General features: G+C 48.4%; 1 protein-coding gene across 1 annotated transcript; it reads right to left on the bottom strand.

Moving 5' to 3' along the window:
• Window positions 1-418: 418 nt before the first annotated feature.
• On the bottom strand, window positions 419-11,998 carry SIX4 (SIX homeobox 4). The gene is made up of 3 exons (XM_051622286.1): window positions 11,092-11,998; window positions 8,776-9,464; window positions 419-6,309 (listed from the first exon to the last, which is right to left on the bottom strand). Exons 1-3 carry the CDS (start codon window positions 11,964-11,966, stop codon window positions 5,513-5,515), a joined length of 2,361 nt encoding a protein of 786 aa, XP_051478246.1. The 5' UTR covers window positions 11,967-11,998; the 3' UTR covers window positions 419-5,512.
• Between the last annotated feature and the right edge of the window lie 763 nt (window positions 11,999-12,761).

Raw genomic sequence — 12,761 nt, 5'->3', positions numbered from 1 at the left:
CAAATGTAGCAAACAGGAATTTACCTAGGCAAAAAGAAACACCAACACCCCAATGCCACGGGAGCCGTGAGTAAATCCTGGCTAGTCCTAACTAGTAGGTGGAAATATATTTCCATAGTATCTATATAATTATGGTATAAATTTGGTTTGAGACACAGATTTAATAGTTAGGTTGATATGACATAGAAGATTTATGGGGTTTAATTTAGTATTTTAGAAGTAAAGTTAGGGTCTGCCAAAACCCACTCTCATTCTAGCTTCTGCAGGCCTTAGATCAATTCCCTGGCGAGCACAGGCTTTCCTGTTGCCATCATCTTCATGATGAGTCATTAAAAGCCAAGTTTCTGCTTTAGATTGCTTTTCTAACACAAAATTTAAAGCCCTTGCATTACATTCAGATAGAAATATTTACACAAGATGTGTATAAATATAAAGTTTATTCAGTATAGTGTTTAGAAAAATAAGTTCACATCATCTCAGAATACAAATAAAATACTTAATTGTCCAGGCACAAACCCCTATTACAGTACAACAAACAAACATACTTTAGATCTCTTTGGTTGGGTAATTAAGCACAGATATGTTTGATGATACACTCCGGGGTGGCATCATCTAACAGTGCAGTAAAGACTTCTGATTATTCCCTCCTCTAATCCGTACATTCTGCTGAAGTTTCATATTTGTAGTAAGGCACAATAAACCCATATCGCAGAAATAACTGGTCAGTTCTGGACAAACAGTACATGCAGCAAAAAAAAGAACAAACATCCTCTGAATGCGAATCCTAAAAGTCAGAAGATTCACCGCCTCCTTGAGTTCAGAAACGTAAGAAGCTAGTTTTAAATTATATGAAACAGACAAGGTATAAAATATCCTTCAAGATAATATCGGCTAGGAGATACAGGAAGACTTGGGGCCTCCTTGGTTGTAAAATGTCTTTACTTGTTTCCACAGTTATAAAATTACTATTCTTTTTATGATTTGAGATGCTTCTCAACCAGAAGCACTAGGTGATTTACGCCCTTGCTGAGTCCTGCAAAGACACTTAGTAGGAAACTGAAGGGATAAACCCTCTTGGTTGTTCATCTGCTCTTGCCAAGAAAAGTGCATGGGCACTGGCAATCTACATGTGGGAAATGCTCCTGTGCACACAGGGCCAAATTTTGTCCTGCTTAATTGAACTGAAAGCAGTTATTGAGGTGATTTTGCAGGATTTGAAGCCAGAATCTGTCCAATGTTCTCATTAACCTTGGATTGATAGCAGTAACAAGAAAGAGGGTTCCAGCCTTACTTCTGGGTAAAGAATGTGTCTTCCTAAATCCACAGGCAGGGTAAAGAAGGAAATGGGAAGAGGTATATGCTTAGACTGTGACCATTTGGTTATAACTGTCAGCCTTGTGTACTGGTTCAAACTGTCACCATATACTGGGCCAAATTCGTCCCCAATCCAACCCCAGTGAAATGAATGGACCATATTCTTGGCTGGTGTGAAAGGACATGAAAGCCAATAGAACTGTGCTAGTTTAGTCCAGCCAAGGACCTGGCCAACACATGTCTGTGATTTATATGGCTGAAATGTCCTTCTAGGCAAGACCACAGAAATAATGCTGCAAATAGTCCAGACAGAGCATTAAATTTAATATAGTTCTGGTTCCTTGCAAAACTCTGAGCAAAACAGAGGCAGATTTAATTAAAAGTAGTAAAGAACAAAGGGGTTTTTAACATCATGCTTTGTAGGAATTTTCTTAAAACTTTAAGCATACTTTTTCAAAGCTAAGTCTGGGACCAGAAAAGTAGTAGAATTTGGCAATGTTTCCTGTAAGATTTCCAGTGAACTTAAAAGTTACAAGCATATGTGAAGTTGAAATGATCCTTTATTCTCATCCATACAGAGAGGGAGGGAGAAGGAACTTGTATGCCAGAGAGACATACCTTCCACTTAAACATCAGAATGTGATAATAAGGACTGTCTGTGGGGTGTGGACACTCACTGCCATTCACATATGTGGGAAATGAGCATCCATATCCCCCAGACACCGTGTAAAATCCTCAGTTTGGGAATCAGTGGAGCAATGCCTTATGTACAGCAGCCAAAGATCTGGCCCCAGACGCCTTTTGGGACTTTATGTACTGTCTATTTAGAGCAGTTAGCCTGCTTGCCTGAGGGCCACATAATAAAAATTGACCCTTATTTTACAGTAGGAGTAAAACTACTATTTAAATATCTATTTTAAAAACACTGTACCGTGCAATGAGTCTTTATATTGTGCATATGTACCTGCAGAAAACATGAGGTTATTTATAACTACGTTATCTGGAGGGAATGACACTTATTTTCAATGGGGGAAAGAAAGAGTAAAACATAACAATAAAATAAGTTACTTGATATCTGGAAGACTAGAACAGATTAATCTTATTTTGTCCCAAACCCCTGCTTTTATGTACATCCTCTGCTCCCACTGAAGAGTGGGAAGTCTCCAATTAGAAGTACCAGACACTCCAAGAGACGAGCCACTGTAACAACACACACAGTTTTCACGTCAACTGTGCTGCAAAGCCATGAAGTTCAGAGCCTCAGTAACACAATAAAAGCAAAGGAGGACATTATTTTTTTTTTAAAAAAAGGTAACAGCTACTGGCATAACACCACAGTCTTTTCGGTTATGAGACCTGATCACGTCAACAACTGAGAGAGTGCTCTGAAATACTCTCTAGCTTGCCTCCAAATATAGTCTGAGCTTCACAGACAACATGTTAAGCTCCGAACAACTTCAGAGCCATGCACATGGTCTCCATTAATATGACAATGATACAGGGTCCTTCTAATTTTCCAAAGGGTTGAACAAATTCATGCAAAGCAGATACAGCTGCTGTTATCCTCATCATCCTCTTGGTTTTATGGGCGAAGAAGAGGTGGGAAGCAGATTGCTCATGCTGGAGCCCAGCAAACAGATAAACAAGCATGGCAGAGAGGAGAACTCTGGACTATCTGATTCCCCGCTCACATGGAGATCCCCTGAATGTCAAGGCAAGTTGTGCCAGGGGAACATATAGCTCCACACTCTGCTTGTGATAATCTCCACTTTAAAGAGCTTGCCTTAAACACCCTTTTTGTTTGGGAGCACATGGGGACAGCCAGCTGCTAGTGGGCTACTTCTGTTCACAGAGCATCAGTGACTCGGTGCAGCCGCACAGCGCACGCCTTGGACACTTGCTCTTCCCTTTCCCTGCACTTTTCCCTGCAGCCCTAGAGACTCAAGTGCTTCTCAACAGAGCTCAGCTTCAAGGGTCCACAGAGCACCTTGCAAAACATGCTGTATTCAATATAGTGCAAAACAACAGCGAGGATGCCTATGACATGCTCACAGCACACTGGAAAAACCTTAATTCCTCAAAGGCTTTCCACAGAACAAGTTAGCAACCAAGACAGAAACAGACTGGGATGTGCTACCCTCTGCTCTCTTTCCTTTCCATTTATTTATTTTTTTTTTTTTGGTCCTGAGCCTGATTTGGAGCCCACAGAAGCTTATGAAAACATTTCCCATTGACTTCCAAATGCTTCAGACCAGGCCCCTGACGAGGATGAACACATGCTTTAATTACTGGATATATTCACATTAGGATAAAAAAATAACAAAACCACAAAGATTAACAGCATGTTATTTTTATACATCTGCATTCTTATTATTATCTTAAAGCTTAAGGATGTGCTTTTTCCATGCTACAAAAAAACTCTGGAGGAAAGGTAAGATCTGTTCCACCTGCCCAGAGCCTGCCTGCATCTGCTGTCCCTGGTGCAGAGCAAAGGGGTGAAGGGAGAGGAGACCCATCCCCAGCCACGCAGAGACCACGGCTGCTCCCATGAGCCCTTCAGGCAGCTGCAGTTCCCACCATCAGCCCCCATGCTGCTTATTCTGGAGGGATATATAAATACACGCCTAAGTGCACTCCTGGATGGGGGCCTGCTTGCCTGAAGAGCAGCTGAAGCCCTCCCACACAGCCTATTTGGCCAATGGGTCCGTGTAAACATGGGGCTCCCTTCCCTGGCCTGCCCATCCAACTTTTCCTGCTCATCTGCCTGAGGCTGGAGCCAAGACCTTCCCCTCAGCCTGATGGCTCTGCCCATGGTCCCTCTCTGAACTCCTCCTGCCCCACTGACGTGATGCAGAAGGACCCATCTTTGGCTCTCTGCACCACTGGTAAATGTCACCCACGATGACTGAAAGACTTAAAACTCTTCTTACTCATGCAAGTAGGGACACTGAAGTCAGTGGGACTACTTGCAGAAGTAAGGGATCAGGATTTGGCCCTGAGGACGGATATTTGCAAATCAGTGTTTTTATTCCTTCTGCCACTGTGCTTTAGTAACAAAGATAAGGCCGCTAGGAAGAAAGGCACGTGGAATTCTGTAAAAAATACACAAAAAAACGTTCAACTAATTTGCAAATTACTAACAAAACAAACAAAAAGCCCCTGAACATGACAACAGAGGGGGTAGAGACAAGGACTTTCTGGGTTTGTGAGACTGGGAATTCATTTTCTAGTTTCAGTGTGATTAACATTTTAGAGTCTATTGCTTGAAAAACTACAAAAAAGTAAAACCTTGTCAGAAATACCTACGTTTACTTCCTGCTCAAACAATAAAAATAAATTAAACAGCCAGAAAACGTTTTCCTTTTCAATGCACTGTGTCTAAAGTAAAAGGGAACATACACCATAAATAAAATCCATTGTACTAATTAAAAAAAAAGTCTCCTTTATAAGTACTGAAACAATATTTACATTCATACTGGAGAGAAAGCTTCTGAGCTGCATAATTAGTTTCAAATGATGCTATTTTTGCTGCACTAACAAAATGCTAGCTGTAGCATTTAGAAACCTGTAGATGTTTGATGCAAGATTTTTGGTATGAACACAAGTCTGCTGGAGAAAAGCAAACACACCAGTAACAACAATATTATTATTTTGTTTTGTTTCTTAACCTCAAACAACATAAATGTAGCCCGTGAGGTATCGTCTAGAGTTCCTTAAAAATTTCTCAATGCCCATGGACTAGAAGTAAACAGCAAAAATGACTGCATTGTTTCTACCTTTTCAGAGTGAGATTTTTGTTTTCTATCTAAAGTCAGGAGTGTATACTTACTGTTGAGAATTATGTTGTACTACGGAGAGTCTAGTTAAATTGTAAAGATAGTATCTCTTTGCCAAACCTGTACCCATTCGTTTGGTACTTGCCCTGCTGTTACCTTTCTCCTTTAAGCCACTTAAAAGAGAATACTGCATGCAAACCAAGTGTGGCAACCTGATTCCATTGCTGGAGATTCCTCTGTACACTGATTCAGACCATTTAAACGTTCTTCTGTTTTCTTTAAATGAAAAAAAAAAAACACAACAACAACCAAAACACCAAACAAAAAAACCAAACCAAACCACTTGGTGCTTGTTAGGGCCTCGACAGGAGACTTATCTACTAAAACAGAAAGCAAAAAAAAAAAAAAAAAAGAAGAAAAAGTTACAAGTCTTGCATATCTTCATCCATCTGAACTGTCTGCAGTTTGGCAAGTTCTTTTTTGTCCGTTTCCAGTTCTTCACAAACCGTGTCAACCATGTTACTCATCACATACTTGGATTTTGAATCCAGCATCATTAAGCTGCCAGTTGACTTGCTCTCAGAATCAGGTAAGAAATTCTCTTTGACATCAGGTACGGCTTGCAGAACCAGCCTGTGCTCTCTGACAAAATCTTGATGGACTTGTGCAGAGGGGTGGCTGACACTGTCTCCGCTTGTAGAAACTATTTCTCCAAGCACGGGTTGTGCTGTAGAAATGGACAACAGATCTTGACTGGTAATGAGGGAACAGTTCTGAAGGGTTGCATAGTTAGTGTTGCTGATAGATATCACGGTAGAGGTACTGGTCACGGGTGATGACATGGACTGGCTCTCCGAGATACCAGAATTCAGTTCTGCAGCATTTAAAAGAGTTGGTGGTGTGAGGGAAAAATTATGTGAGGGCGTTACATTCACTAAGGAGGTGGCCAGGGACTGGAGTCCTCCACTGGATATATTTTCAGAAGACATGTTTACATTTAGTTGTGTGTTCTGACTGACCGGCATCAACTGAGAAAACACCAGGCTTCTTTCCAGTCCTTCTTGCTTGACAGAGCCTACTGCCTGGCCTGAATTGGGAACTGTATAAACAACTGCACTTGGAGCAAGGGGGCTGAAGAAAACCTTTCCTTGCTGCACTGTTGAAGATTCAGTCGTAAAAGTTCCTCCGTCAGATGTGCTGGGATTTACGGAAACATTACCTAGAGAAAGAGAAGCAAAAGAAAGGAAAACACGGCTTATAGCTGGCAAGAGAATTGTGCAGGTATTTTGTCAAGATCATTTGATATTTTTTCATGTTTGCAGTACACACATATGCTAGTATTTCAGGCAGCACAGAACAGTGTTGTTTGTAACAAGTGAGAAAATTTGATAGAGGACATAAAAGCTGTTAACAGAAACTGCTTCTAGAATGAAAAAAAAAACCCAGGTTCTGCTATATTATGTATCCTTCAGACTCTCATTAAGGGGCAACCAGTGCCCAGCCATGTGACTGAAATGAACATGCTTTGGCCTTCACTAGTTGCCACCACTCAATTTCTGTCTAAGAATAGAAGCATGAAAAGCTATTAAAGATAGTTCAGTGACAGACAGCTTGTGTGTGGGAACTGGAGACGCGTCACGTGAAACCCACCGCAGCTGGGCAGAACCTACCCCCGTCAACCTGTAGAGAAAACATCAAAAACCAGTAACTCCCATTGTGTTAACTGGGTAGTCCACCAAGCACTCAGGTGAGCTGCCTTTCCCCTTGCTTTATCTTGTATTTCTAAAATCCTCACCCTACCACATCCACCACACTGTGTAAAGTCAGGCAGCAACCGCCTGCCCTTGCTGAAGGCCATGGCACTGCTCCCGTGGTGTAGCACGTAGCTAGAGATGACCTGAAGTTCATTTTACTAGACATGCCATGTAAGCTGTCATTGTAATAATTCCTAAAATAAGATACAATGGCTCTCAGAACTGGGTCCTGCTTCAAATACCTCTCATTCTCAAAAGCAGTTCAATTATAGCTTCAAGAGGTTACACTTGGAGACACCTAAATTTTTTAGAACAGCACCAAAGATGCACTTTTTACCTGGGGAACATTTTAGCTCCCGATTAATTTCCCATAATCAATGATAATTTTTTGGAAGTTCCTCATCTGTGTAAACTAGAATCAACAGAGGCAACTTGAAGTTTGCAGTAAGGTATCATTTACTGTAGCTTACTTAAAATAGCCTGCAGCACACTTGGAATGGGCAGCCAGCTATCCATCCTGCTCATGTGGAGAACAACAAAAAAGAAACCAAAGCAGCAAATACAGATCTTGACTCTGCACCAGACTAGACATATGGTGGATCACTCTCCAGTGGGAACTGGTGTTTTTAACAATGGGGAAATTGTTCAGAGAGGAACTTCTTATGAATCTTAGGACTTTCAAATACAGTCATGTCACAGTACTTAAGGGATAGAACTTCTCACCTTTGCTGGCTGTCAGTTTATGCCTCGGAACATATGGATTAAATGGTTTTTGTAATTACACGTGGTATTCAGACTAAATGTCTTTTTCATCTTGGTTAAACTCTCTACCAATAAACTCCCAGTGACTCTGAGTGCCACATTTTAGGTTCTTATAATTTTGGAATTTAGAATTTGTTTGCACAGCTCCAGCGTTCCTCTCCGTATTTCTTTAACGGCCAGAATAAGTCACTCCCTACACATGCCTAATTCCAATCAGCTAACAAGAGCACAGTTTGATTTCCACTACAGCACTCACACCTCCTGAAACCAGAGAGATTCGTTCAAGTTTAATCATTTTCATGACCAAAGATAGAGTGGCTAATGAGTAACAAAGTTGTTCAGCTGTGCTTTATAACTGACCTGCTTCAAAACAAGGATCCAGAACTAGGCTTGTGCTCCCTCAGACTCTTCCTGGCCAGCAAGTTTCAGTCCGTGGTATGTTAAGACAAACTCTAAAGCAAACTCGGGGAGGAGCCTGCACACTTGGCACATGAATCTGTGATGACATATTTCCCTTGGACTGAGGGCAGTTTTATCCAAATATCCTTGTGTTTTATATCTACAAGCTATTGCATATTTCTATTGTTTCCCTGCACTTTAATCTTTCATAATTACAGGACAGAAAACGTAAGAGTGTAACTGCTCAGTCTTGTTGTGTCTATGGTAATTTAAAATTTATTTTTATGAAATGCTTTGGTTAAAAAAACAAAAAAAAAACCCCAAAACAACCACCACAAGAACAACAAGAGTAACAATTTCCAGCTGCCACAATTTTCATTTTTATGAACCTTCTCATTGAAATAATTCAATGGCAAATGGGGAATATTTTGACTTACTGAAACATGTAAAATTTACAGATATTTGTGAAGACCAGTATCACAGACTCCTGAGAACACCATGAGATGAAAGGGGTGTAAAGAGACCAGACCTCTTTTTCTGCTCTCAGCAGATGAGCTCAGCCTTATGTAACAGTCTGACCACGAGCATAACCCGTTATAAAGGAAGGCAAAGTAGTATTTGATGTGCTGTCTGTGGCTGCAGCTGTGATACAATCCTGGTACCTTGGAGGAAAAGTGAGACAGCTTCTAACAAAACAAAGTACCACGCTTCTACGTGTGCCCAATCCCAATTTTTTCTCATACCTCTTACTGTAAGAGAGAAAACTTTACCTTGTGAAGCTGCCACAGAAACAGGAGGCAGCTGCAGAGAAGAAAAACCAATGCTTCCATTCAGCAGCTGGCCATTTGTTCCGGAATTGGGGATCTGGACAATGCCATACTGGTTTATTTGGACAGGAGCAGTAAAAGTAACTACGGAGCCTCCATCTTGGGAGGCAGCAGTTTGTACGCTTTCCCTTTTCACCTCTGAGCTTGGTATCAATCCTGGGAAGGAGACCGGGATGTTGCTGGGGCTGAAGGTGGCTGCTGTGGCACTGGGGACCGAAGCTTGAAGCAGTTTGAAGTCCTTGACATCTTCTGAGGAAGACGACAGTATGTCAGTAATGGACACCCCGTTGCTCACAACGCTCGAGGTGGTTTTGGGTGAATTTAAGGTAACCGTCTGCGAGGCCCCCACGCTGAGTCCGTTGAGGATGACACCGTTGGGTCCCTGAAGAAACGAGCTACCATTGAGAAAGACAGGAGAAGTACTGGCAGGCACGAGGTTTCCATTCAACAAGACACCAGATGAGCTCAAGGCTATTTTAGTGTTTCCGAGCTGCTGCATGTAGACGGGCTCCATCTGGCCGGGGAGGCTGAGGCTGGCAACGCCATCGGATGAGGTGGGGAGTGGATGGGGAGATAAATCTTCCTGCCCCTTACTGGATTCATCTTCTGTGCTAGGGTTGCCGTCTGACTCGCTACAGGAAAAGACGGGAGAGGTGACATTGCATTACCACGGTGTGCCAGGGAGCTCTGCACCAAAGAGGGGACTCCCTGCTTTGATAAGACTTGGTGAAGTTTTCCCCAAGTACCTTTTCTTCGGTGTTTTGCCTCTACAAGGCACTTGAAAACCAATTTCAAGATAATGGGGAGTGAAGCCTTAGAAACAAACAGACAAAAAAAAGGGCACATCGAACCGAGGAGGGACTTTACAGGCTGTGTTACGGACTTGTAAAGAACTTACACTCCGTGGACATCGCGACCGGGCGACCGAAGGGGCCTTGCCTCGGGGTTTTGGGGGGGGGGGGGGGGGGGGGGGTGTGGCCCCGGCTGCCCCACACGTGTGAGAGCGGCCGCAGCCATTTGGTCAGTCGCGGGGCGGCAGCTGCGGGAGGTGAGAGGCGGCCGGGGAGCAGCTCCCGACCCTCCGGGCCCGGGGGGGGGGGGGGAAAGGCGGGAGGTGCCGCCGGGGGGCCGGGCCCGCGGGACAAAGGCCGCCCCCCGCGGGGCCACCCCGGGCCCGGCCGAGCCCCCTCCGCCCGGAGTTGCGCCGGGTTGTTTTTTTTTTGGTTTTTTTGTTTTTTTTTTGCTGCCTGACCCGCCCCATCCACCGCATTTTTCGGTCGCTCCCTGCCCCCCTCGCCCCTCTTTGATGTGTCCCGGCGCAGAGGGGGCCGCGGCGGCACAATCGCGCCCTCGGTTCAGAAATGCCTTGGGGCCCTCCGTCGGCCGCCCGCCCCCTCCCTTCCTCCCTTCTCCGCACTCCCTTTCTCCCGCTCCCCTCCCTGCCCCGGGAGGAAAGCGGGGGGGGGGGGAGCGGGGAGGTCACCTCCACCTGCCCGCCTCGCGGCGCCGAGCCCCCGCCGCGGCCCCTCCGCCCGCGGGGAGGGGGCAGAGCCGCGGCAGCGCGGCGGGCCGGGCGCGGGGGGAGCGGAGCGGGGCCAGGCCGGCGGGGGGAGGCTCTCCCGCCCCGCGGGGAGCAAACGGCCGCGGGGCGGAGGCCTGTGGCGGGCAGAGCCCGGCGGTGCTGCCGCTGAGGCCCGGCGCGGCCGGCCCCCGCTCCCCCGCTGAAACCCGAGCCCGGCCTGCTCCCGAGTCAGGTTTCAAAACAGAGCGAGCGGCGGGACCCCACACCCCCGCGCGTCCTCGGGCCGCCGTCAATGATTAACTCTGTCAGGGCGCGACGATTCAATAAAAACAAGGCGGTGGGGGGGACACACACACGCACACCAACAAATAACCTCCCCCCTCCCGTCCGAAGCCCCCCGCGCTGCCGGTAACCGCGGGGCGCCCGGCGGCTCCCCCGGGCCGGGGGAAAGGGGTGTCGGCGCGGGCCGGGCGCGGCGGGACCGGGGAGCGAGGGGAGGTGGAAGAAGGGGGCGGCGGGGGCCGGGAAGTTTCCCCGCCGCGGTTCGCATGCCTGCGTGTCCGGGACGGGTGTGTGTGTGTGTGTGTGTGTGTTGGGAAGGAGGGAGCGGGGAGGGGGGGAAAGAGGGAAGGACGCGGCGCAGCGAAGGTAAGCGCCATGTTTGCAAGGGAAGAAAGAGCCGGGAGAGGGAAGGCAGGCAGGCGGGAGAGGGGGCGGGGAGGAAAGTTTCTCCTCACCTCTTGGACTGGGTCTCGGAAGGATTGCGGTCCCGCTGCCTGCGGTTCTTGAACCAGTTGCTGACCTGGGTGAGGGACAGACCGGTGATCTTAGCCAGATTGCGCTTCGCTACTGGCGAGGGGTATCGGTTCTGCTTGTAGAGCTCCTTCAGTGCGTTGCGGGACTTCTCCTTGAAGCAGTACACAGTCTCCTCGCCGTCCCAGATCGTCCTGGGCAGAGGGTATTTCCTCCGCAACCTGTACTTGTCCACCGCCCCCAGGGGTCTGCCGCGGGCTCGCTCCGCCTCGGTATAGCGAGCCTTGTACCAGAGCTCCTGCAGGAGCGGGTGGTTGGAAGAATCGAAGTTGTGGCTCTCCAGGATGCTGTAGAGCTCGGCGTAGATGCCCTGGTGGAAAGCCACCAGCGCCCGGGCTTTCATCAGGCTCTCGTTGCCACGTAGCAGATCGCTCGGGGGCAAAGACCAGAGGAACCTGGCCAGGCGGTCCAGGTTCCCACCTTGCTGCAACGCCTCGCAGACGCAGGCGACGTGGTCCGGGGAGAAGGCGAGGGGGGTCTGCGAGGAGGAGGAGGAAGAAGAAGAAGAAGAGGAGGAGGAGGAGGAGGGAGAGGAGGCAGCATGGTGATTCCTGGCCAGGAGTTCCGTGTGGAGCAGTACCTGGTCCGCGGCTCCCTCCTCCCCGGCGGCGGCGGAGCCTGCGTGCTCCATGGGGAACGGGGCCGCGGCGGGAGGGGGCGGCGGCGGCGCGGGGTTGAGGGCTCCAGCCGCGGCCCCGTCGGGGGGCACCTTGCTGGCTTCAGAGAGGATTTCCATCACATTTTCCTGCTTGATCTCCACCGCGCTCGCGATCTCGTCCGTGGGGGAGGCAGAAGACATGGTTTGGTTTTCCTATTATTTTTTTTTTCCTTTTTTTTTTTGTTCTTTTTTTTCCCCCCCCCTTCCTTTCCCCCCCGTCCCCTTCTCCTCCTCTCCCCCCTTCCCTAATCTCTCTGAAAAAAAAAAAAAAAAAAAAGTCCACTCCCTCCTCCTCCTCCTCCTCCTCCCTCTCCTGCTGCTGCTCTCGGCCGGCTCTAGCCGATCAGGTTTCCTGCCGGCCACGCAATAACCATGAAAGAGCTGCTCTGGCACACTCGTGCGAGCGGGCTCCTCTCCGCGGCTCCCCCCAACGTGACTCCCGGCCCCGCTGCAATACTATATGGCACCGCAGCCTGCTGGCCCGGCCGCGCACGCCCATTGGCTGCGCCGCGCCGGGGGGGCGGGGACTCCCGCGTCTCCACGGCAACCGTCAATCAAGCGGCCCCGCTCCTCTCCTCTCTCCCCCCCCCCCCCTTTTCTCCTCCCCGACTCCACCTGGAGCACGACCCCCCCCCCCACGCACACGTTCCAGTCGTGGCTCCCCCCGTCACCAGCCCCACATGTGGAAACTTCTTATCCCCTTCGTATAAAACTTTGGGGGGTGGGGTGGCGGCAGGTCCCCGAGGTGAGGCAGCGCACCTCGCGGCCCCGCCAGGGAGCTGCTGCCCCGCAGCGGCCTCCTGCTGCTGAGGGGGGGGGGGGCGGCCCCCCTCCCCGGTACGACCGGAGCTCACGGGGCGGGACAAACTGCCCCCGCGCCGTCCCAGCGCCAGGAAGCTGCTGCCCTGGGGCGGCTCGTACCTGCTCGCCCCGCCG

The sequence above is a fragment of the Apus apus genome, chromosome 5 (genome assembly GCF_020740795.1).
Source record: "Apus apus isolate bApuApu2 chromosome 5, bApuApu2.pri.cur, whole genome shotgun sequence".
NCBI classification, from domain to species: Eukaryota; Metazoa; Chordata; class Aves; order Apodiformes; family Apodidae; genus Apus; species Apus apus.
The sequence above is the reverse complement of the archived record's forward strand: the minus strand, read 5'-3'. Positions and strand labels throughout refer to the sequence as shown.

Bases quoted from the DNA above. Each gene is read 5' to 3' on its own strand.
- SIX4 (XM_051622286.1), bottom strand. From the start codon at position 11,966: ATGTCTTCTGCCTCCCCCACGGACGAGATCGCGAGCGCGGTGGAGATC. The intron at 9,465-11,091 runs GTGAGGAGAAAC...CTTTTCCTGTAG, and splicing joins TCCGAGACCCAGTCCAAGAG to CGAGTCAGACGGCAACCCTA. The intron at 6,310-8,775 runs GTAAAGTTTTCT...CTCTTTCTCTAG, and splicing joins TTCTGTGGCAGCTTCACAAG to GTAATGTTTCCGTAAATCCC.